At 49.9% G+C, this 24,276-nt stretch overlaps 3 protein-coding genes across 5 annotated transcripts; all 3 read right to left on the bottom strand.

Annotated features, from left to right (window-relative positions):
* Window positions 1–185: 185 nt before the first annotated feature.
* On the bottom strand, window positions 186–10,725 carry TAP2 (transporter 2, ATP binding cassette subfamily B member). Of its 2 annotated transcripts, none has more exons than XM_070515135.1 (12): window positions 10,530–10,725; window positions 9,626–10,126; window positions 9,421–9,535; window positions 7,253–7,383; window positions 6,779–6,984; window positions 3,526–3,723; window positions 3,242–3,370; window positions 2,193–2,381; window positions 1,835–2,008; window positions 1,507–1,666; window positions 1,005–1,141; window positions 186–620 (listed from the first exon to the last, which is right to left on the bottom strand). In XM_070515135.1, exons 2-12 carry the CDS (start codon window positions 10,116–10,118, stop codon window positions 441–443), a joined length of 2,112 nt encoding a protein of 703 aa, XP_070371236.1. In that variant the 5' UTR covers window positions 10,119–10,126; window positions 10,530–10,725; the 3' UTR covers window positions 186–440. The 2 variants fall into 2 exon arrangements, with proteins under 2 accessions (XP_070371236.1, XP_070371237.1); XM_070515136.1 differs by lacking the exon at window positions 10,530–10,725 and adding an exon at window positions 10,235–10,451.
* A 1,542-nt stretch (window positions 10,726–12,267) lies between these two features.
* Window positions 12,268–15,550, bottom strand: PSMB8 (proteasome 20S subunit beta 8). Its single transcript, XM_014846366.3, has 6 exons — window positions 15,137–15,550; window positions 14,235–14,382; window positions 13,966–14,077; window positions 13,394–13,523; window positions 12,796–13,000; window positions 12,268–12,596 (listed from the first exon to the last, which is right to left on the bottom strand). Exons 1-6 carry the CDS (start codon window positions 15,281–15,283, stop codon window positions 12,508–12,510), a joined length of 831 nt encoding a protein of 276 aa, XP_014701852.3. The 5' UTR covers window positions 15,284–15,550; the 3' UTR covers window positions 12,268–12,507.
* A 1,006-nt stretch (window positions 15,551–16,556) lies between these two features.
* Window positions 16,557–24,150, bottom strand: TAP1 (transporter 1, ATP binding cassette subfamily B member). 2 transcript variants are annotated; one of them, XM_014846360.3, is made up of 11 exons: window positions 23,342–24,150; window positions 22,751–22,865; window positions 22,459–22,589; window positions 21,479–21,684; window positions 20,874–21,071; window positions 19,884–20,012; window positions 19,536–19,724; window positions 18,779–18,952; window positions 18,383–18,545; window positions 17,969–18,105; window positions 16,557–17,184 (listed from the first exon to the last, which is right to left on the bottom strand). In XM_014846360.3, the coding sequence occupies exons 1-11, from the start codon at window positions 23,937–23,939 to the stop codon at window positions 16,972–16,974; spliced, it is 2,253 nt and encodes a 750-aa protein (XP_014701846.3). In that variant the 5' UTR covers window positions 23,940–24,150; the 3' UTR covers window positions 16,557–16,971. The 2 variants fall into 2 exon arrangements, with proteins under 2 accessions (XP_014701846.3, XP_070371235.1); XM_070515134.1 differs by lacking the exon at window positions 22,751–22,865.
* Window positions 24,151–24,276: the final 126 nt, after the last annotated feature.

Raw genomic sequence — 24,276 nt, 5'->3', positions numbered from 1 at the left:
GAAAGGACACGGAAAAGCAACCTCATGAATATTTATCATACTGGCTAATGTGTATCTCAAAGAACAGATAAAAGACTGACAGGATAGCCAGCAAAACAGTAACCATAATTATCTCTGGAAAGTGAAACAAAGGTTAGTGTTACTTTCCTATATGAATGTGTGCTATTTATATAATAAGGAAAAAATATTTTTAAATATATTTATTATGCCACAGTATACTACTCAGTACCACGTTCATCAAGGAAATAAGGTTCATGGACACATGCAGCACTCCCCGCCCTCCACTCCCAGCTCCAATGAAAGCACACATGGTCCAAATCTCCATCATGTCTCCAACTCCAGGAAAAACTACCCAGGGGAACAGCCCCAGGGAAACTCAAAGCAGGAGCTACTCCAGGTCATGAAGACAGCCATGAGAAGGGCCCAGTGTCCCTTCAGCCTCAGTCCTCCAGACACTGCTGCACCAGGCGGGAATAGAGGTCCTCCCCCTCCATGAGCTGGGCATGATCCACCAGCTCTCCCTGCCTGAGCACCAGGATCTGGTCAGCGTTCTGAACCGTCTGCAGCCTGTGAGCGATCACCAGCACCGTTCGGTCCCCACGGGATATCCAGTCCTGCAGCTGAAGGGAGCAGATTATAATGCCTCAGAGAGATAAGAATGGGATGGATACCACATCCCAGCTGGGCATCATCTCTTGTGGCTTAGGGTAAAGAGGGTGTGAAACATGAGAATGTAGGAAGGAGTAAAAGATAAAGGCCTGCACTGCCCTTCTCTCTCAGCTGGATTATTGCAGCTGCTGGATGGGAAGGGGAGCCATGGAGGAATCAAGAATGTTCCCAGACCACCGTATTCTCCATTCCATTTCCCAGCCCTAGGAAGACACAGATACTCTTTCCACTAGTGAGCCATTCATCCTCCCACTGCCAGATTCTGAACAGGCTGATCCTTCAAACGTGACCCCTCAGGTCCCATTGGCCCCCGCCTCTCCCACCCCAGTACTCACAGCCTGCTCACACTGGACGTCCAGGGCACTGGTGGCTTCATCCAGGATGAGGACTCGTGGGTTCCGCACGAGGGCCCGAGCAATGGCCAGACATTGTTTCTGTCCCACAGCCAACTGGCTTCCTTTCTCCCCTACATCTGAAGAAACCAAGAAGTAGCCTTCCTCAGACACAAGTGACCACAACAACATCTTCCCCGTGAACAGGAACAAGTGCACAACTGGTATTTCCACTAGCACCAGTTAGGAGGTATGAGGGCCTGGCTAAGGAGGGTGGTGGGGTGGAGACCTGCTGGGGCTGCCCGTGTGGAGGGAGCACTACTTCTACGTTGCTCTCTGGGAACAAAGACTCCTGAGCAGGACAAGGGGCTAAACAGCTCCTGGTGCTGGGAAAGGAGAGGAAGTGGGAGCCAATGAAAAGGCAAGGAAACAGGAAACATTGAGTTACAGGGACACAACCCTCACCCCAAGAATAAGCTCCAGGTTCTGTTTTGAGTGAAGGTACCTGTTTGTAGTCCATGCTCCATTTCTTTGATGAACTCATCCGCTTTGGCAGCCTGGGCAGCAGCCATCACCTCTTCGTCACTGCAGCTCTTCAGCCCATAAGCAATGTTGTCCCTCACAGAACCCGAGAACAGCACAGGCTCCTGCCCGACCAAAGCAACCTGTACAGAGGGGTGGGAGCAGAGGACGGCGTGTAAAGCCCCATGGCAGGGTCCCTCCCTCCTCCCTCAGAATGGACTCCTTGTGTTTCTTCCCATGGATCACCCATGTTCTCTCCACACATGCTTCTTCTCTGCTATCTCCTCTCTCTCTTCTTCCTACCTACCCACCTGTTGGTGCAGGTAATGGTGTTCATACTGGGGAAGAGGCTCCCCATCCAGCAGCAGCTGGCCCTCCGTGGGCTGGTACAGATTTTGTAGCAGGGCGGCCACTGTGCTCTTCCCAGACCCATTGGGTCCCACCAGTGCGGTCATCTGACCAGGACGTAGTGTGAATGTGAGCCCCTAGAAAAGCCAAGAAAGAGTTAGGGGCCAGCCTCTTCTCCCTCAGGTCCCCTCCCCTTCGCTTTCTATCACAGGTAAGATCTGCTTCTCAGAGGCAAATGATCCACAGGCTGTGATGCCTGGTCACACATAAGCAGCAGGGAACAAAGGGCCCAAGTTCCCTCCTTATGGCCTCTTCAGATACCTTGAGCACAGGCTGGTCAGGGCGATTAGGATAAGCAAAGGAGACATCTTGGAATTCCACCAGTCCCTGCAGAGTGGGGGGGGCCAGTGTTCCCGGTGGAGGCAGATTTGGCTGTCGGTCCAGGTAGTGAAAAACCTTCTCAGCAGCCCCCACGTTGCTCAGCATATCCCCGTACATGTATACCAGGGTCTGGAAGACGGGAGTGGAGGGGTCATCAAATCAGATGTAGCTCCACAGAAACCGACTGCCCAACTCCTCACACACACCTCTGCCACACTCCACCCCAGCCACACTTCTTGTTCACTCATCCAAAAAAGATTCTCTACCTTTAAATGTGCCATTTGGATGGAATTTAAAAGCAGCACCAATACCTACCCCAGTGTTCCAATTTGCAATGTAAAGGATGGAGAAGTCCATATTCCTCCCTCCTGTACAGCCTTCAGTGTTACTTCTATTCCTGGACCTTTTCAATTACGGTTTTGTGTTACTTGTGCACAGGTCTGTCTTGCCTGATTAAACAGGGAACTCCTTAAAGCAGACCCTGTGCCTACCTCATCTGAAATATTTACAGATGAAACTATATCATGGATTGCTTCAAAATAATATGGGTCGGGGGAAGTAGGTGGGGACACAGATGAAACAGTGGCCATAAGTTGATAATAGGTTTTTGTTTGGTTTGGCTCTGTTTTGCCATTGTTTGGAATTCTCCATAAAAAAATGAGTTAGGTTTTGTTTTGTTTTGTATAATTAAGGAAAACAAATAAAGCCCAAGGCCCAGAAGGCCAGAAAGAAAAAGAAAGGGGGAAAAAAGAGCACGCATGAGGGGCCAGCCCAGTGGCATAGTGGTTAAGTTCGTGTGCTCTCCTTTGGTGGCCCAGAGTTTGGGGGTTTGGATCCTTGGCGGGACCTACACACCACTCATCAAGCCATGCTATGGTGGCGTCCCACATACAAAATAGAAGGAGACTGGCACAGATGTTAGCTCAGGGCCAATCTTCCTCACCAAAAAAAAAAAAAAAAAAAAACCCACACATGGGCTCCTGACTCACTTGCACATAGCGGCCCACATCCTTTTGGTAGAGCAGAAAGGAGAGCAGCCCGCCCCGAGTGAGGTCCCCAGCCAGGATCTGCTGCAGTCCACAGTTCAGCATCAGCACCTGCACTCCCAAGTGCAGCATCTGGAAGGGGAGAAGAAGGCGAGGCTCAGAAAGAGTCTCCCCACTCTTCCCCTATGACATTAAGCAGCAGGGACCTCAGTACCAGCTGCAGGCTTCCCATGGCTTTTCCGGCCCCCTTCCCTTGGCCCTTTGTCCCTGCCACTCAGCTTCCTCACTCTCCGTAGAAGCAGGTACATGGCTCGCTCCAGGTCTCGTTGCCACCACAGCTGCCGGCATCGTTCAAGGGCCTCCTTATAACGACAGACCTCGTGATCCTCAGCCCCAAAACTGCGCACAGTCTGCAGCCCTCCAACGGCCTCCCGCACCACCTGCCCCGCCTTCGCCACTGCATCCTGGATCTCCCGAAGCACTGCCTGGAAAAGTGGGGCAGGGGACACAAGGGGTTGGTTTGGCAGAAGACAGCAGACCCCCATCTCTCATTCCAGCCCTTGGGATGCTCCCCCAATCTACCTAAAAGTATCAAACTGTCCTCTTTCCATCTCCCTTACATTTCTTTCCGGAAGGAATAACGAAAGTGAAGGAGAGAAGGAACAAAATATTACTGAGCTCTCAGGGATAGGTAGTGTAAGAAACACACGTTATTTGTTTTTAACTTCATTTGAGGTCATTCACACCACCCTCAGTGTCTGAATGAAGAAAGAACGGGTAGTCTTCCTAAGAAGCCACAGCTCGCTGAAGATGTAATGCAGATATAACTCAAAATGGATCAAAGACCTCAACAAAAGAGCTAAAACCATAAAACTCTCGGAAGAAAACACTGGAGAAAAGCTTCACGACACTAGATTTGGCAATGATTTCTTGGATACGACCCCAAAAGTACAAGCAACAAAAGAAAAAATAGATACATTGGACTTCATCAAAATTCCAAACTTGTGTGCGTTAAAGGACTCCATCAACAGAGTGAAAAGGCAACCTACAGAACAGGAGTAAATATTTTCAAATCATCTATCTGATAAGAGGTTAACATCCAGAACATATGAAGAACTCCCACAACTGAGCAATTTTAAAAAACCCAATCAGCAAAGAACTTGAATAGACTTTTCTCCAAAAAAGATATAAAAATGGCCAATAAGCACATGAAAAAATGTTCAACATCACTAATCATCAGGGAAATGCCAATCAAAACCACAATAAGATATCACCTCACAACCATTAGGATGGCTATTACAAAAAAAAACAACCAAACAAACAGAGAATACGTGTTGGAAAAGGACATGAAGAAATTGAAACCCTTGTGTACTGCCGGTGAGGACGTAAAATCTGTAAAATGGGGCAGCCACTGTGGAAAACAGTATGGTGGCTCTTCAAACAATTAAAACTAAAATTACCACATAATCCAGGAATTCTTTATATCCAAAAGAATTGAAAGCAAAGACTTAAACAAATATTTGTACACCCATGTTCACGGCGGCATTATCCACAGTAGCCAAAAGGTAGAAGCAAGTGTCCATCGACAGACGAATGGTTAAACAAACTGTGGTCTATGCATCAATGGATATTATTCAGCTTTAAAAAGGAAGAAAATTCTGACACATGCTGCAACACGAATGAACCCTGAAGACGTTATGCTAAGTGAAATAAGCCAATCACAAAAGGACGAATACTGTATGACCCCACTTATATGAGACACCTAAAGTAGTTAAATTCATAGAGACAGAAAGTAGAATGGTGGGGGCAATAGGGTGTTAGTTTTTAATTGGCATGAATTTCAATTTGGGAAGAGGAAAAGGTTCTGCAGATGGATGGTGGTGATGGTTGCACAAGAATACAAATGTACTTAATGCCACTGAAATGGCACACTTAAAAATGGTTAAAATGTGGGCAGAGCTTATAAACAGACATTTTTCCAAAGAAGATATACAGATGGCCAACAGGCACATGAAAAGATGATCAACATTTCTAATTGTTAGGGTAACGCAAATCAAAACTACAACAAGAGACCACCTCATACCCATCAGAATGACTATTATTAAAAAGATAAGAAATAACAATTGTTGGAGAGGGTGTGGAGAATAGGGAACCCTCATACACTGCTGGTGGGAATGCAAACTGGTGCAGCCACTATGGAGAACAGAATGGAGATTTCTCAAAAAATTAAACATAATTGGGCTGGCCCCATGGCTGAGTGGTTAAGTTCATGCATTCCGCTTCAGCTGGCTCAGATCCTAGGCGCAGACATGGCACCACTCATCAAGCCCCACAAACCACAACTAGAAGGACCCACAACTAAAATGTACAACTACGTACTGGGGGGATTTGGGGAGAAAAAGCAATAAAAGAAAAGAAGACTGGCAACAGTTGTTAGCTCTGGTGTCAATCTTTAAAAAAAAAATTAAACATAGAAATACCATACCATCTAGCTATTCCACTTCTGGGTATTTACCCAAAGAAGACAAAAATACTAATTGGAAAAGATACATGCACCCCTATGTTCACTGCAGCATTACTCACAATAGCCAAGACTTGGAAGCAACCAAAGTGCCCACAATTGGATGAATGGATAAAGAAGACATGGTATATACATATATAATGGAATATTGCTCAGCCGTGAAAAAGACAAAATAGTGCCATTTGTGACAACAAGGATGAACCTTGAGGATATTAGGCTAAGCGAAATAAGTCAGAGAAAGATAAATACCATATGATTTCACTCATATGTAGAAGATAAACAAACACATATATAAGGAGAACAGATTGGTGCTTACCAGAGAAAAAGGGGGTGGAGGGAGGGTGAAAGGGGTAAAGGGGCACATATGTATGGTGACGGATGGCAACTAGACTTTTGGTGGTGAACACGATGCAGTCTATACAGAAGCTGAAATATAATAATGTACACCTGAAATTTATACAATGTTATAATCAGTCTGACCTCAATAAAATCATTTTTAATAAATAATAGAAATAAAATAAAAAATTTTTAAGTGGTTAAACAGTAAATTTTATGTTATGTACATTTTACCACAAGTTTTTGAAAAAGGGAGAGAGAATGTGGAGCTGACATTCATTCAGACTCAGGATCTCCTGACTGCATGTTCTACTTTCTCTACACTCCAGCCGAATTCCTTCTGTTGATTATAAAAGAGAAAACTCTTTACCTAAAACCTCGTAAGATGGCATTTCTAATCTTTTGTGGGGAAGGTGTCTACAGACTCCTTTGAAAATCTGATGAAAATTTATCCTCTCCCCAGAAATCCACACTTGGTCTTCTTCCCTCTCACTCTCTCTCCCTCTCCCCCACTCGTTCTCTCTCTCACTCTCTCTCTCTCTCACACACACACACACTTGCATACGGTCCCAGGGGGTCATGGACCTTCTAAGCCTGTCAGAATTGCTGCTCTAAGGGCTGAGAAGAGATGACCTCTAGGAGAGCTTTATTCTTCTTTGGTGATTCCCTACACCCACATATACCTGATGGCGGACATTGTACACCTTTTCAGCTGCTATCATGAGAGGCACGTCGACCAGAGAGAGGAGGGTGAGCCGAGGTGACAGGCTGAACATGAAGCTGTACAGTCCCACCACTTTCACCAGGCTCCGCAACAGCACGTTGGCATTTAAAGGAAGCCAGCAACTCATCAGGGTGGTATCCGAGTTCAGCCGTGAATTCAGCTCTCCTGGGGAGGACAGAGCAGGTGAGGAAACCATGTGTAACACAGAACCCCAGAAACCCCCTCCTGACCTCCTCTGGCACAGCCCCCTCCTCTAAACGCCCTCCCTCACTTGCATCGAGACCGGTGGAGGCTGCCTCATTGCCCTGTCACAAAAGAGAGAAAAACAGCTCCAGGCCCCGGTGCTACGGACGCAGGCAGCAGAGGCTGTGTACACGCGGGTGGAGGGGCAAGGAATGCGCAGAGGAAGCCCAGACCTGATTCCAGGCCCCACCTGTCTTAGTCTCCTGGAAGAAACCAAGGTCCTGGCGCAGAAGGGAGGAGAAAAGCCGCTCCCGGATCCGCAAGTTGATTCTGGACATGGTGAAGGTGAAAGCGCTTCCTCGGCAGCCCGCAGACAGTGAGCTGCAGGGTAGGGAGGGGACAATAGGAGGATGAAGGGGAGAGAGAGGTAGAGAAGGAGGGAATGAGTGACAGACGCAGAGGAGAGCTCACAGAATGAAAAGAAAATACAAAGTTGGGAGAGGTATACCACAAGAGGCAGAAGAGAACCAAGTAAGAGAGGGAGACAAGAGGGGCAGGAAGGAACAGCGGAAGGAAAGAGAGGACTTGGTGCGCTAGATGTGGGAACACAATCCTGACGTGCAGAAATTCAGGAGTATTTACAGAGTTCACTCTGTGCTAGACACAAGGCAAGAATACAATAGAAGTGAACAGATGTTGTGAAAAGAAATAGCCCATGGCTTGCTTCTGACCTGGCCTCCCTCAGTGCTCTGCCTCCAGGCTTCCTCTCTGTCTTGGCCTCACCACCCCCGGCCCACCCCCCCAAAGTCCCTCTTCCTAGTCCCAGATAATTCATTGTAAGAACTGCAGCAATGAACTCTCATTCCCTGAAGCCCTAGAGTCATGCTTTTCCCCCATCTGGAGTTGGAGAATTCCTCTTAGACTAACTAATTTATTGTAAAACAATAAAACAAAGGAAAAATGTGAAAGCACAGAACCAGGTATTTTACAAAATGTGTGTTTTTAGTAGAAATCTAGTTACCATGGTTAGGAGGCTGTTGGGGTAGTCAGACATAAAATGATGCAAGTTTGGACTTTGGTCATCATAGTGGGAATGGAGAGAAAGGAGCCAAAGGAGAAACATCTTGAAAATAGAAAATAACAGGGATACTGTTTGAACATGAGAAAGGTATCAATGATGCTGACGCTTGGAGCCTAGGATACTGATGGTTTCAGGAAGGGGAATAAGATAAGGGAGCCACTTTCAAGAAGACCAGGAGGGAGAGTAATGCATTTGGAGCTCTGGGTAGGTGGAGTGTGAGATGAGAGTGGGCTATCCAATGGGAATGTCAAGGAGGCAACTGGATTAGAGGACTGGTGCTGGGCATGGAAATATGGACCTGGGAGTCATCTGCAGAGATGAACTGCATTAGCTCAATAGGAAAAATACTCTCAAAGATCAAAGAACTGAGTCATGAGGAGAGTCCATATTTAAGGGTCCAGAAGAGGAAAGTTCTCCAGAGGAGGTAGAGAGGATTGGGAAGTAGAAAGGGCGTTCATAAAAGCTAACTGAAGAAAGAAATCAATAACAAGAGTTCATTCTAATGCCAAATGCTACAGAGAAGCAAGGAGAATTGAGGACCCAAATTTTTTTTTAAAAGCAGTGGATTGATCAATAAGAAGTTCACTTTTGAGTAGTTTCAGCAAAGAGTAGCAAATATGGAATGAAGGCACAATGAAGAATTGGTTTTTGAGGCATTCTCAATGAAGTATGACCATAACAAAGGGGCGGCATCAACAGCTAGCTGGTACCAGGGTAAGGCAAGTGAGGCATCTGCACCACCCTAGGAGCGAGCACCTCCTTAAATGCGTGGCACCCAGGTGCCCCACTCACCTCATCCTAGTCCGGCCCCTATAAAGCAGTTAGTTTGTTTGTAGAAAGAAGATTCCTGAGTATGTCTAAAATGAGAGGGAAAAGCAAATGAAGATGAAAAGAGTGAAGATGCTGGAAAGAAAGGTGATAAGCTTCAGAGTAAGATAGAAGAAACATGCCCAGCCTGACAAGTGGATAACTTTACAAACTAACTTAGGGGTGGGAGGTAGGAGGCAGAAAAGAGAAATGGAATTCCACAGAGATAGAAATGTTGGGAGGGAACCGAGAGACATCCCATTTGACACATAAACTCCTTTCATATTACTCACTCATACATGTATCTATAATCATGTACTATAAATTTGGAAGATGCTAGATAAATACGGTGAACGAAGGAATGAATGGATGGATGGATGAAACAGAATGGTGAATGAATAAATACATGCATATTTTAGTTCAAGGGTTTTGTGCTTTGTGCACAAAAGGGTCTGAAAACAGAGTTAGGAAAGTGAGGGCCCCTATTAAGATTTGGGGCTAGCAAACTGACCCAATGGCCCATCACCTACCTCCCAATGGAGAAGACACACATGAAAAAGATGGCGCTGGCAAAGGCATGGGGGTCAAAATCACTTCCCAGGATGTCGATCACACGACCAGAATAGTAGGGGATCAATGTCTCACCTGAAAGAGGCAGGAAGGATAACAGATGAGTTGTGCTGGTGACAAGGGCCTTTCCCCACCTCCAAATCACAAGGCCCTCTCCTGACTCACCCAACACCGCAAGAACAAGGAAGAAGAAGGCGATGGCGAGGAAAGGCAGGTCTGGCCTGGAGAGCTTCAGCAACCTCCACATCAAGGCTTTGTTGGTCTCCTGGCCCCGCTCCCTCTCCTGGGCACCTGGAGGGCTCAGCACAGCCCATACTGCAGAGCTCAGCCCTGCAGCCCCGTACCCCACTAGCAGCCAGCTCCAAGGTGCTGAAGCCACTCTGAGTGGGGGAGCACTCAAGGCCCCTGGGACCAGGGCCCTAAAGCAGAGAAACAGGGGGGTCACCAGGCAGAGTGGGGGCAGCACTGTTCCCACAAATCCCGGCAGCCCTCCCAGCTTTAGCAGCCACCACAGCCCTCCAAGTCGCAGGGTCCCCTCCAGCCACAGGCCTGGAAGTCCTGGGGGAAGCAGATCCCCCAGGGTCCCCTGAAGCAGCCAGAGTAAGGCCAAGTCCGCCAGCAGCAGGGAGGCCCAGGGTCTCAGGTCAGGGAGCCGCATGGCGTTATCTACGGGTGGAAGACGAGAAATTACGGAGACGTCCCACTCCTCTCCCCTATCCTCCCCACCCCACTCTGCCAACCCGTCCATCGGCTTCTCATTTTATCCAGTCCTACCCGGAAAGATCCCCTGGGCACCCTGTGCTCGCTAGTACATCCCTCCTGCGACAGAAGGCATTCGGCCTGTCAGAGGCAGCTGGGAAGCCTGACCAACAGGAGCCCCATCCTTTAAAAAGAATTCCAGTAACTCCCCTCCCCCGTCTGCCGCCGCCGAGTTCCAAAGAGCCAGGCGGTCCCTGCCCCGCTCCCCTGAACTCCGGGTCGAGAGGGACAGGAAGCAGGGGCGTGGAGCGGCGGGCGGGCTGCGATGCGTCTCTGCTAGCGCTCCAGGTTTCCAGCCGCACGAACTCACCAGCGGCGGCTTCGGAAGCACAGCTCCGAAGGTCCTTCCGTTAAGTGCTGGAGACTGAGCTGTAGAGACCTTCCCTCCCGCGGTCTCAACTTCGTCTCCCCCCGGCGCCCGCAAGCGCTGCTCTCCCAGCCGGCACCTCCGCGCCCCTGCAGCTTTCGCTTTTGCTTTCGCTTCCCCGCCAGGCGGGGCGGCCAGCGGGGGGCGCGCGAGACCTGCAGCCCGCGAACGGAGCCCGCAGCTCCCGCTCCCGCTTGCCAGGCCCGCAGGAGTCTCTCATCCTTCGCAGCAGTTACTCTGCGATAGACTGCAATTTTTTTAAATTGTCACTAAGTAAGATAAAGCTGTTTCAAGGATTGGGATACTTTGTAACTGGAGAACCAATGGATTTTCTTCCTTCAAGCTCTTGCTACCTCAAGCTCTGAATCTGTTTTGAGAACTCCCCTCTTTCCCCATCCAAGCGCCAGTTTTCGTGTCTTAGGGTAAAAACAGAGTCAGACAATGAACGAGAAACACGCAGGACCTCTCCTAAATAGAAGAGTTCAGCCAGTCTCACCACGGCCTGAGTGGGTTTCCACTTACAGATTTTGAGCTTAGAAGGCCCTGACGCTTTATCTTCGTCCTTATCAACAGAGCACGCTGAGCAGAGCACTGGTCAGATGCCTCTGAATTTGCGCTCCAAACTGTGCGGGGAGTGCTGTCCGCGTGGGAGGGAAGTGGACTTTGTTTCTTGGTCTATTTTAACACTGATTAAAACAGTAATCAGGCTTCTATAGTCCTGCCTGATTCAGAGCTTATCTATGGAACATGCAGATTTGTTTATTCCAGAAATAACTCTTCAGGTTGAAACCACCTCCCAAACTCAAAATATCCCCAAAGGGAGGATCACTTGGATGCCAAACCGCCTTTTTGATGTGACTGCAAATAAGTCACTTCAAGTTTAAAATACTGTGGGTGAAAGAGGAGAGGTTTAAAGTAGGGGATCACTAAAATTCCTCCAATTGCGTCCATTGTGGAATTTTAAGGATCTCTAGTGAAAAAAAGCTCCATGCTCAGCTGCTTCCTACTTGCAAGCTTTTCCTTTGACTAATTCTCCTTTGAGAGGTGACTTTGTCCATGTTCCTTCTTGCAGTTCTGGCATGATTCAGAAAATCTCATTATGTCTGTCTTATTTTTCTAACCTGGCCACGTTTTCCTCATATTCCCCACTTCAGGGAGTCCTCTTTGTCTCCTCTTCCTCTTCAGTCACGGTCCTGCCATCTTGCAATTGAGCGTGACACATCATGAAATGGAACCCCTAATGTCCGCCTTTACCTTCAATACCCAATACCTCCAAAGTGTTATTTGAGGCAAAGTACCATGTTTACAATTACCGCACACATGTGAGGTGGAAGCTTTGTCATCCGACTGGACAAGGTTGAAAGCATTTGTTCTAGGCGCCCTACTCCCAGACATCCAAACCATTAACGGTGGACCACACAGGAGTCTCCAGGTTGTGTCCCTATAGAAAGGACTCTAACCTAAATTAAATTGCAAGTAAGTGTCCACACGCAATGATGATCAGCCTGCCTGAGGTCCTGGAGAGGGGAGTGGGGAAGGAAAACCCAGGAGAAATATTTGGTGAGGCTCCATTTGTTAGGTAGAGGTTTGAGTCTCTCGTCTCAAGAAATCCTCTCTTTATTTCCTGCCCCTTTCCCCTCAAGAAGCACAGCTCCAACCACACTCAGCTACAACACAGAAGTGTTTATAACCGTTTTCCTTTATTGCGCTGAATGGGGCACCCAGGAGGTTGGGGGTGGGGGGGTGGGCGGAGATGAAACAGAGAACATGCAAAAGGATGAACTCTGCCCTGCCCCCACTGGCCCCTGGTTCTCTCTCTCTGGGCTCAGGTTAGGCCCCTCTTTCTCCTGGGGCCTAAGCTGGCCCAGGTCCCTGAGTCAGTGGGCTTTCCCAGAAGAGGCCAGCCCAGCCGCCACCACTGTTAGTGACTGGCCTCCCGATACTGGTGCAGCAGGTCACTGACGTCTGTACTTTCCACCTTCACCCAACCATCCTCCTTCATGTGGTACACTGTGGACAAATGAGAAAGAACATGGAGTCACCTTTCCCTTCAGCAAGTTCCTGTTAATAATGTTATGTTGAAGGCAAACAGCAACACACACGCTCAAAGTCCTCATTACTGGGACTTCAATGCCCTTGAGAAGAGATCCCAATCTGAAACCCCCCTTCCCCACTCAGGGGCGTGGTGGTGGGAGCATTGGTCTCTTACTATTGACTACGCCTCCAGAATAGCTGTCTCGGTGGGTGGCATGAACAATAGCCCTGCGGCCCAGGTCGTAGGCCTCTTCAATGCTAAGATTGTTCCGATAGCCACTATCCATGACCCCGTAGGCGTAGGAGTTCCCACTACCAGTGGAGAACATGTTTCCTGAGAGCCGAGTCCCATTTTCATCCACATAGTAGAGTCCAGGACCCTATAGGAGGCAAGAAGGTTCCAGATTGGAATTGGAAAGGGGATTGTTGGTAACATACAGGTTCAAGTGTGAGCCACAAAAAGTGGACAGAAGAATAAGAATTACCACAGGAACATTTGAGCCAGGACAACACTTTGATAGCAATCATAGAATTTTAGGGGGGGGGGGGTGCTGAAAAACAAACTTGGAATCAGCTATTTTATCAAAAGGGAAAAGCTTATGAAACAATAGTCCATATCTGGTCCCAGAAATAGCCCATGGATATGTTGGAACAGTTCTATAACCGAGCCGTCTATGTGCCACGCATCTTGTAGGGGAGTGAGGGGGAGTGTACAATGGGGAGACTGACCTCTCACCCACGGTGGGGGAATATGGAGAGTGGAGAGCACTCACCTTCTTGTCCCAGCCACAGATCATGCTGCCCATGGAGAGGCCCATGCCCCGGTACTGGCACATCATGTTGGAGAGCAGTTTGGAGGCTGCGGACACCGAGATGCGCTCCCCATTCCGCAGATAGTACAGCCTGGGTGAGGACAGGGCGGTGTGGGGAGAGGACTTAGAGGAGGCAGGAGAAGGCTAGCTCTCTGAGCAGCCCACTGGATGAGCAGGAAATGATTGAAGGGATAAGCATTTGAAAGGAGTGGTTTTGTAGGATCTATGGATCAGGGAAAGATTTGGAATTTAAAGTATCTAAACCATATAAAGAAATCCTAGTAAATGATACTCTCCCACCATGGCTGATAGAGTCAGTGCTAAATAGGTTGACAAATTATCTGGCTTATTGGCAGGAGCACAAGCTGAGATTTGGGAGGTTTTTATCACCAAAAGGCTATTTTAGGAAATACTGCATTAGCACTAAGATGCTACGTTAGCACAGGGAGAAAGGGTGAGGAGCAGTGATCTGGAGGATCCAGGTTCCAGGGGTGACCACCAGGCTTAGAAGGGAGAGGAGAGGCCTCGCCTACCTGCACTCCTTGGCCAGCAGACGCTCCCAGTACTGACAGTCCGCTGCGCAGCCAGACATGGTGCCGAGCAGATAAGGGTTAATCTCAATCACCTTGTTCATCCGTAAGGTGGCTGGAAGAAGATGGAGTTTTGAGAGAGGAGGAATGTCCCCACAGCTCTCCCTGTGTGTCCTAAAGCCAAATCTGCTTCTGCTTTGGTGCAGATGTCCGGCTCCTGCTGAGCGGTGGGCCCAGCTCCCCAGATTCTACCTGCTGGGATGCACACTCACCAATATAACTCCCGGCTGAGGCCCGAGAATCCACTGCCACGATCACCCCATGCTGGAACTTGAAGGCGAGCGTGGTAGTGCCATGGGCCATCTCAATCTGAACGTTCCCTTCTCCACTTCCACCCAGGGACTGGAGGAAGTCAGTGGGCTAATGAGGGAGAAAAGGCAGAGAAGGAGGCCATGAAAATTTCTGAAGCAGGGAGGCTCCAGGAGAGGATTTTAGAAAGAGTGGGAGTGAGGAGACATGCAGAAACTCTCCCACCGTCAATAAAAGGAACAGTTAATAACTAATCTCTACAAGGAAATGGCTTGGGAGAAGGAAAAGACGAGGCACACCACACCAACGTTTTCCAGCACAATATAAATAAAAGAAAATAAATGTTACCACAGCTAAAAATGTTGAGGGTGACTTTAATGTTCTTTCCATGCATAGGTCATTTAACCCTCACAACCACATTTTATTAATAGCATCCCCGTTTTACAGAAGAGAGGCGGAGACCTAGACAAAGTGAGCTGATCAAGACACACAACAGTGAGTGGCCGAGGGGAGGCTAACGCCAAAGTTCACAGGTTTTCGAAGACAGCCCCTCTGCGATAGGAGAGCCCCATGAGAAAGGCTTCCTGATGCGTGTGTGATGGAGAACAGGCAGGAAAGCTCTCTTGGCTTCCGACAGGAGCCCCAGCTCACCTCTCTGCTCTAATCTGCACTTCCTCACCCTCGGGCGGTCAGCCTCCGACTCCCACGTGGCATCCTCCCGAGCTCGGGGGCCCTGGATGTGGCTCTCCTCGAATAAAGGATGGCCCCCTCTGCATTTCCCCACCTCCGGGCACTCTCAAGACAGACCCTCCATTCCTCTGCGCTCTCCTCCCCACCTCCCACGGGGTCCTCTTACAACCCTGACCTGCATTCCCCGCGGGAGGGCGAGCTCCGGAGATCGCATAGAGAAACTGTAGTGTCCAGGGTCCGAGCGATACCCGCTTCCCGCGGCGGGGAGAGCCCAGTCTGCCCGCTGCCGTGGGGAGGCTCCGCACACCTCTAGCAGCGCCATGATCGCCTGGCACCCAGAGATCGGCTCTCTCGGAGGAGGAAGTGAAAGCGAAAGCCCGCAGCCTTAAGGGGAGGGAACCAGAATTTTTTCCGCATCCCCCTGCCCTTCCCGAGAAGAGACCAGTGGGTGTCTGGGGACCAGGGATATCATATTGGGGACAGACTTCTCTGCTCCGCCTTCTTGGAGGTTGGGGAAACAGTGGGTTATATAGACTGTCCGAAGAAAGGAAGAAAGAGAGGAAGGGGCTTCCAAAGCCCTCTTGGCAATGAGGTTACAGCGAGAGACACCAGGAAGCCGGGCGTCCTCTGGGAACAGACACGGAGTGGTAGGGGCGGTATCATCTAAACGCGTAGCCTCAACCAGAAAGCTGGAAGTCCGCAAGAAGCTGGGAGCAGTCTCCCGTCCGGGGTGCGGGGTGTTCATATGAGCATCATTTTGTAAAAGTAGGGTTGGAACAGGAGTGCATGGGGTCACGGAGCACGGGTCCTGGGGCACTCGGCAGTAGAATATAACCACGGCGTGTGGGGGAAGGGGCACCAAGGAGAGGGCGCGGTTTCTGAATCTTTCCACGTGGTCCTTCCTAGGGCCTCTCTCGGTTCAACGGTCTCCCTAACCTGTAGCCATCCACAAGAACTGCCTTTCTGCCCGCACCCCCTCGCATAATTCTTGCTTGAAGGAGGACTGCCGAGTTTAACTCCTCTCAACTCCGCCTACCGTTGCAACCTGTTTTGGCCTAATCTGCCCAGCAACTGTTAACGTCACAAACCAAGGCCTCCCCTGAGTGGAAGAAATTTTCTAGCAACCCTGCCCACTACGCTGAGATTATCCCGGCAGGTGCCACTTTTGAGCTGAGTGAGCCGGACAGGAAAGGACCAGGGCGGGCGAGGTGGGGAAGGGTGAGGCGCGCCGAGCTCCTCAGCGTGCGCGCTGGCACTTCCTCTAGCCGCACTCGCCCTCCATCTTCGACCTCAGAAAGGCCCTGGCTCCCAGCTGCAGCTGCTGGTGCCGTGGAGGAAGCTGTGTCCCAGTTTGGGTTTATCCTTGGGAACGAGCATCGGATAGGGGTGGGGATGGGGGAATAGGGGTAGGAGGTGGAAGGGGGATGGAAAAGAGGAGGGAGCCACCGTAGGCAACAGAAACCTTAAGGGAGAAAGAAGATAGCTCACTTAAGGCTGTGAAACATTGAGGATGCTAAAGGAGGGAGATACCTAGTGCCTGAAAAGTGTGCTAAAAAGGTCTGTGAGACATTTGGTGGGCTGAAAATGCGAGAAACCATAGTACAAAACACCAATTTTATTATAAATATCAAGAATCCACAGGGTATTTATGGCCAGCATATGCCTTTGGTCTTATTGGAAGGTAGCTGATTTTCCCTTTCTGTATATTCTAAATATTTCTCCTGATTTTCAGGCTGCTGTCCAAACCTGACCCTAAACCCAGTTACACTAAGGAGTTCTAAAGTCTATGTTTTCTTCTAGAAAGTCTGTGTTATCAAGAGGAGCTTGGAGAGGAGATAACGCTCATGACAGAATTTCAGGCACCATATAGGGGGTTACAGTTAGGATGGAACTCCTCCTAGAAGCGGCTGCCTACTCTGAAGCTCTGTAAGATCTCTGTCCCCCAATTCTCCATTATAGAGAGGAGGAAAAAAAGGGAGGGTGATGAAGTGTGCAGGTCTGAGAAGTCATTCATTCCGGAGCACCAGACCCGCCAGGAGCCTGCACCATGGCCCAGTAGCGTCCCTTATTCTTCATGAGCTGCTGGTGGGTTCCCGCCTCACAGACAGTGCCTCCGTCCAGAAAGAGGATGTGGTCAGCCTGCTCCACGGAGCTGAGACGCTGGGTGATGAGAAGCACAGACCGAGAGTAGCGCTCCGGGCTTTCATACAGGAGCTGCTCCACCTGAGAAAAGACGCAGAATCTGTCAGAGCTGGGGACCTCTCCCAGCCCAGGCAGACATGTGTGTTTCCAGAGCTTGGACAGACCTCACCAGGATCACTGCTGCCTCTGCCAACAACCCCAAGGAGATTGAAGCTTCTCTTTCTGAGTGCTTCTCTGTCAAACCTTTGATTTATTAAGGACTGTGTACAGGAGGTGGCAACAGTGGAATAAAAGTCAGCATCCTATGGTGAAACCCATAAGCAAAGAGTGAAAAGTGTTGAATAGTCCCTCCTCTGTAGCTGTGGACTAGGAATCTCTATATTCTGTTTTAAGGAAATGTAACTTAGTGGTAAAGAGAATAAGCATTCAAGTCAGGTAGACTTGAATTTGGGTCCAGGCTCTGCTATTCAACAGCCGAACGACATTGTTATTCGACCTCTCTTAGCCTCCATTTTATCATCTGTACAATGAGGGTAACAAACCAGCTCACAAGCATTCATGACAAATACATGAGTGAGACAGCGCATGTTAAGGGTCTAGAAGCATGTCTAGCACATAGTAAAATCTCAATTAATATTGATATTAATATTATCAGGACGGTATTTTCCTTATGTTTGGCTTCAGAGATTCAGAGTCTGTAGATAGTCTCTTTTAAATGGTTCCAGGCATCTTGGGGAGTAGCTAATGGGAACTGAGAATTGTGAGCACTGGTTTGGATAATTATGATGTTCATATAACTAACATAGGATGAGTGAAGAAAGGAAGATGGGGTGGGAGATAAGCATTAAGAAAATGATTCTCTCACCCGTAATTGGCTGTTTGCATCCAGGGCACTGGTGGCGTCATCCAGGATGAGTACATATGGATTCCGGATCAATGCTCGAGCCAAGGCCACTGCCTGTCGCTGACCCCCTGATAGCTGGTTCCCAGCTTCGCCTACCTCTGCAGAGACAAGAGCCAAGGGGAGAGCTGGATAACCACAAGTGTACCCCATGCACACACACACACAGCAAGGATTGATGGATGCAGCTGGATAGGGAAGGTTCCAGGAAAGTGAATGGAGTCCTGAGGACATGAGGATGAAGGAGCCACAAGAACAAGATCTTACGACTTCAAACTGATGTCAGTGGGGCAGGAGAGACTGATGATTAAAGGCAAGACTATTGGGGTTTCAGGAAAGGTAAAGATGTCTGGGTGGTGATAATGAGTGGGAGAGCACCTGTGTCGTAGCCCTGAGGGAGTTCAGAGATGAAACTATGGGCTCCAGCCTTCATTGCAGCAGCTATGACTTTCTCCATAGTTGGCTTCTGGATCAGGCCATAGGCAATATTTTCTTGAAAACTTCTCCCAAATAGCTGTGGCTCTTGTCCCACTGCAGCCACCTGGGATGATGAAAAGTCATAGAACAAGGAACACAGGAGTGGCTATCTAGAGACTGAAGACTCAAAATCTTTATTGAGAGCACATCACAAAATCACACACCATCTCTGCAGACCACACCCACATATCCACCCACGGTTCCCTATCATTCCCTAACCCTGCCTTCAGAGTGCTCAGTGAGAATGCTCTTTGTACTTGGTGCTTCCCACCCTCCCCCATGCCACTTCTTGCTCACCCATTGGTGCAGGTAGTGGTGTTCATACTGGGGAAGAGGCTTCCCATCCAGCAGCAGCTGCCCTCCTGTGGGCTGGTACAGATTCTGCAGCAGGGCAGCCACTGTGCTCTTCCCAGACCCGTTGGGCCCCACCAGCGCCGTCACCTCACCAGGACGCAGGGTGAACGTCAGCCCCTGGAAGCCAGAGAATCACACAATAAGAGGCAGACTGAGGCCCCTAACCCTGAGACTGTCATTGTCTTGTTACACAGCATGATGTCTTACCCCAGAGAAGAAAGGAGAAAAATATGGAAATAGAGCAACCCTTATTCTCCCACTTGCACAGAGTTCTGTTTCTCAGGGATGATACCTCCCCAAGGAGTAGAGACGGAAGATGAGCAAAGACGAGAGAAAAGACTAAACACCATTATGCCAAACTTGATATCAGATACCACGAGAAAACAGAAAAATCATATTCCAAATCCCAAACAGAAAGAAAAAGGAAAGATGGAAGACTTGAGACACAGATTTTGCTTCAGCAATTCCCTAGGATGTGAGAGCCTTCTCCCTGAGTGCCTCCTCTCCTTTTCGCCTTGGAAATCCAAACTGCCTCGAGTTTGGAGCAGCTTTATGGAATAGGTGATGCACATCTTTGCCTTTGAAGGGTTAGGAGGGATCTACCTGTACCTGGTGTTAAGCAGGCTGAAGGCAGGAAGAAAATTTAGGATGGTAGAGTTGAGAGTGAGGTTGGTGGAATGCAAGGATCAGTAGGTTGTACCTGCAGCACTGGGACATCTGGACGGTTTGGGTAGGCAAAGGAGACATCTTGGAACTGGACAACGCCCTCCGAGTTTAAGGAAGTCAACACACCACTGGCTGGACAGCGAGGGATCCGGTCCAGGTATTCAAATATTTTCTCTGAGGAGCCCACAGCCTTCCGTACACGGGGATAGGTGGAAAGCAGTACCTGAAGGGGAAGTATGAAGAGTCAGAGGGGGTGGGGAGCCCTCATTTGTTTGCCAGGGTCATGTGATCTGAGAAGGGTAAAGAATGGAAGGAAAGTAACACAGATGGTGATGGGATAGGGTAGGAAAAGCGATGGGGAGTGAGACTGGAAGGACCTCACCTCAACAGCTTGTGTGAACTGGATCTGGTAGAGAACAAATGTGACAAGGCTCCCACTGCTTACAGCCCCACTTGTCACCAGCTGACCACCAATGTATAGGATTCCCACCTTCAGCAGCATTCCTGAGATCTGTGGAGAGTCCACAAGAAAAAAGGGATTGTGGTAGAAAAACCGGGAGGGGGTGCAAAGAACCAGAATCGTTAGCATTAAGGAGATATAAAGCCCCTTTCCTGCAAGTCACAGCAGCAGGCTCGATAGGTAGAAAGGAAGAATGAACCACAGAGACTCCACGGAGTCTTACTCAATGACGATAGAGTCATCATGATCATCATCACCATCACCATTATTGCCTTGTTTGGGGAGCATTTTGCTCTTCACCACAGGCTTTCATGAATGTAATGTCATCCATATTCATATCAAGATCCCTATAAACAAAGTTATATCACTCCCATTTTTTTTTTAAATGAGGAAACAGTCTAACAGAAGACAAGTTACTAGACCCTGGTTGCAGAGCTAGTAACTAGCAGCATCAAGCCAGGAACTTCTGATTGCTGGTCTAGTTCTCTTTCAGTTACATCACAGATGCCCCTCATTCCTGGCTTCTGCTATTCTCATGGCTATCACTGGCACATCCACACAGTCCCGGCATGAAGTGAGCCCAGGTGCAGGAATTTACGACTCCCTGAGCACCCCATGAGAGGCAAAGGAAGGCCCCAGAACTGGAAGACATGGCATCTCCCTAAAAAGGGGGGTGGGTGGACTTTCTGTACCATAGTGGAAAGAAGCCATCTAGCATGCCTAAAATGGGGGGGGGGGGGAGGGCAGGTTGGGAACACTGAGTAGGGTAATTGAGCTTCAGGTGGCTAGGATGAGAGCACTGAACCAACCATTACCCAGGGGAGGAGGAGTGTGGAGCAGGGTCATGCAAAAGGGAATGGAATCGAGGCATCACGGGGACAAGGGAATAGGCTTTTATCTCCAGGTGCTCACACTGGTGGTCCAGAGGTTGACTGCATAGGCCAGGGCCTCATTCTTGTTGAGTGTCTTCATTTCCTGCAACTTTTGCCTAAACTTCTGGGCCTCACCCTCTTCATTGGCAAAGCTCCGGACTGTAGGCATAGCGGACAGAACTTCAATGGCTACCTGGCTGGACTCTGCCAGAGACTTCCGCACCTGTGCTGCCAGCACCTGTGGAGACATGGACGAGAGATGTCACACAGGGTTAGCAGACCAAAGGGTCCCTAGTACCTGAGTTACCTGGTTGGAGATTAAAGGTGAAAAGAGGCAGAGGGACAGGAGAGAAGAGAAAGGGACACAGGTGTACCCCCTGGATACTAAAGGGATACAGATGAGAGAAAAATAACTCAGAAAGGTCATAGAGGATCATATTCTTGAGATTGATGATCATATTTTAAAAGACAGACTGTGGGCAGAAGTTAGAAGAGAAGACAGTGATAATAAGAAGATCAACACTGAGCAATCCCACGAAGATGGAGAATCAGTGAGGGTCCCAGGAAAGAAATCTGAGAGGATCTGAGTCCTCCAACTTTGGGAGATGAGGGTCTATGTAGGTTGAGGCAACTCCCCAGACATACCTCGTGCCATTTTCCCAGCTTCTTAGGCAGAATGAAAAGCAGAGGCAGGGCCACTAGGGCGACCATGGTGAGAGACGGTGACCCCCAGAGCATAAGCCCCAAGAGACACAGCCCCCGCACCAGGTACCACAGCACTAGGCTCAGCTGGTGACTCAGAGACTCACTCAGGGTGGACGTGTCCTCTGTTACCCGAGATGTGATGGCACCTGCCAGGGGTTGGGGAGAAGAGAGTGGAGTGAATGAGAGGCTCAGAGTGATGGGAGGGACTAGCAATGAGCCAGGGTGCCAGGGGGAGGGGTGTCAACACTGGTCTTCTAAGGAGGCTGGGGAAAACAAGGTTAGGGCTATAGGGAGGTTTGGGGATCTCAGCGCAGGGAGAAGGAGTGTTAGAGAGGAAAAGCCTGGCCAAAGACCTTCAATTTAATTATAAAGAAACTGATGCCCATGTGAATTTCCCTTTCTCTGGCAGATTTCTGTTCCTTAAATAACTTGTATATCCCATGCTATACACATAGGCAGGAAGAGCTTGAGCTGGTCATACAACAGAGCTGGAGAAAAACAGAGGCTACTGCTAGGAAGCAGTCCACGCAGCTGTACTGAGCACTGGATTGAGAATCAAGAGACGAATTCCATCCCCAGGCTCGTCTCCATCCGTAGGTGACCATGCAAGTTTCAGCATTTAGGGTCTAGGCCTCAGTTTCCCTCTCTATAAAATGAGGCAGTTGGACTCTGTGATCTCAAAATTTCCAGGCTTGAAATTCTGTAGTTTCTATCTAAACACACACATAGGGAAGATACAATTATGGAAAAACTAGGTCTTTCAGAAGGTAAAGGGTACCATATTTTGCTCTTGAGGTATAACAAGAATAAGAAATGACAATGTGTATGGTGAGAGAGAGATCAAGGTTATAAGTAACAGGATGTATGGGCATTTAAAGAGTACAGATATGGACATGTCATAAAAGAGTTTCATGAGAAACCTGTTTGGTTCTGTTGGAAGAATTCTGTTTCCTGGCGCAGGACAGCCCGAAACACCTCTCCTTGCAATTGGCTGTGCATGCGGCCCATGGTGCTGTTATAGACCCCGTCACCCATGAACTCCAGCACTGCACTGGAGAGAGACAGAGAGAAGGAGGGTCAGGGTGTGTTCAGGGGACAGACGGAAGGTCCCAGGTATCCCGGCAGAAGTGCACTTTGGACGGCACCCCCAACTTCCAACTCCCTCTTTTTCAGGGTCCCCCATTCTCAGCTTTCCATCTTTAGCCCCCAGACCTGGCTATGGTGAGAATGGACATGAGAGTTATGTTTTGAGTGAAGGTAGCAGCTGCCTCATCTCGTAGAATCCAGTCAGTGAGGCGGCCAGTAAAGAATGGAATGGCCATCTCCCCTGGGGAAGGAGAGGAGAGATGGATCAGTCACAAATATCAAGTCTAAGCAGGTCAGTCAGCTCCAGCCAGACTGCCCCTAGCCCACGCCTCTTTCACCCTTCACCATTATCCTGGAGGTCAGTGGCAGAAAGAGGACACAACCATGCACCTGAACAGGCCACCCTGGAACTCACAACGCTGTGGCCCCACCAGACCTTTAGGGGTCTAATTAGGAAGGCTGGAGTTCAGGATGTGTGCCCCAGGGGAAAGGACTTGCCCAAGGCGGCCAGCTAAGTGACACCTGGGTCACCACCGGAGTGCAGGACTCCTGACTCCCACCCAGGCCAGGGCTCTTTCCTCCACACTGGACCTGAGCTTGGTTGCCTTCGCCTGATCCACATTTCCCAGAATGTACACTAATCTATCTCACTGACCATTGCTCTTGATTCCTGCCCAGTACCCTAGGTCCGTGCCTCTACCCCTGCGTTCCCCTTACCAAGACAGGAGAGGACCAACAGGACAAGAACCAGCGGGAGGCGGCGTATCTCTGAGCCCAGGCAGCCTAGAAGCCGACGCACCGCTTCTGCAGAACCCCCGTGATCTCCCGGCACCCAAAGTCTCCTGAGTTTGTGCCACATGGCGGCTGCGGGCAGGGCCGCTGCATAGCTGAGGGCGAAGGCGTCGAAGCGGCTTCCCCAGTGCAGGAGCCTGGTGCTGTCGGCATCCCTGGAGACTCCCCAGGAAGTGAGCTCTCGGAACAAGGCAAGTCCCGGCAGGGCCAAGCCCAGCGCCGCCGCCAGCGGCTCCAAAGCAGCCAGCCATCCCTGGACTCCTGCGCTTTCGCTCTTGGAGCCAACGGTTGCCCTGAGGACCCTGCGGGCCCCCAGCCACAGCACAGCCGAGCGGCTCAGGCCCACCGCCCAGACCCGGAGCAGCGGCAGCGCGGCGGGCACCAGCAGGGAGAATATTCTGGGCAGCGCCGGCCGGAGCAGCACGCAGTCGGCGAGAAGCAGCAGCGTTGCGCCCAGCCACGCGAGGGAAGCCTGGGAGAGGCAGAGGCGCCCGCAGGGAGCGGGGGACCCTGAGCTGGCCATGGGCGCGCGGGCGCTGTCGGGGGTCGCGCCCGGGCCTGGGACACCGCCGTCCCCGCTGGGCCGCAGTCTCTGGGTGCCGTCCGAGTCGGTGCCGGAGCGGGCGCGGGGACCGGCGGCTGGGGGAGGGAGGAAGGCCGGGCCGGGGCGGGGCTCTAGGAAAGTCCCAGGAACCGGCTGAGCCTGGCCGCTTTAGCCAGAACCGAGTCTTTTAGGGGAAAGGGAAAACGAAAGCAGCCGCCCGCTCGCTAGATCCACCCACTTCCGAACGCTGCCGGCCCAGCCTATTTGGAGAAAAGGCGAAGGGAAATCAGATCTGAGGTTCTGGGGAGCAGCCCCG

Source organism: Equus asinus, chromosome 8, assembly GCF_041296235.1.
Source record: "Equus asinus isolate D_3611 breed Donkey chromosome 8, EquAss-T2T_v2, whole genome shotgun sequence".
Classification (NCBI taxonomy): domain Eukaryota; kingdom Metazoa; phylum Chordata; class Mammalia; order Perissodactyla; family Equidae; genus Equus; species Equus asinus.
The sequence above is the reverse complement of the archived record's forward strand: the minus strand, read 5'-3'. Positions and strand labels throughout refer to the sequence as shown.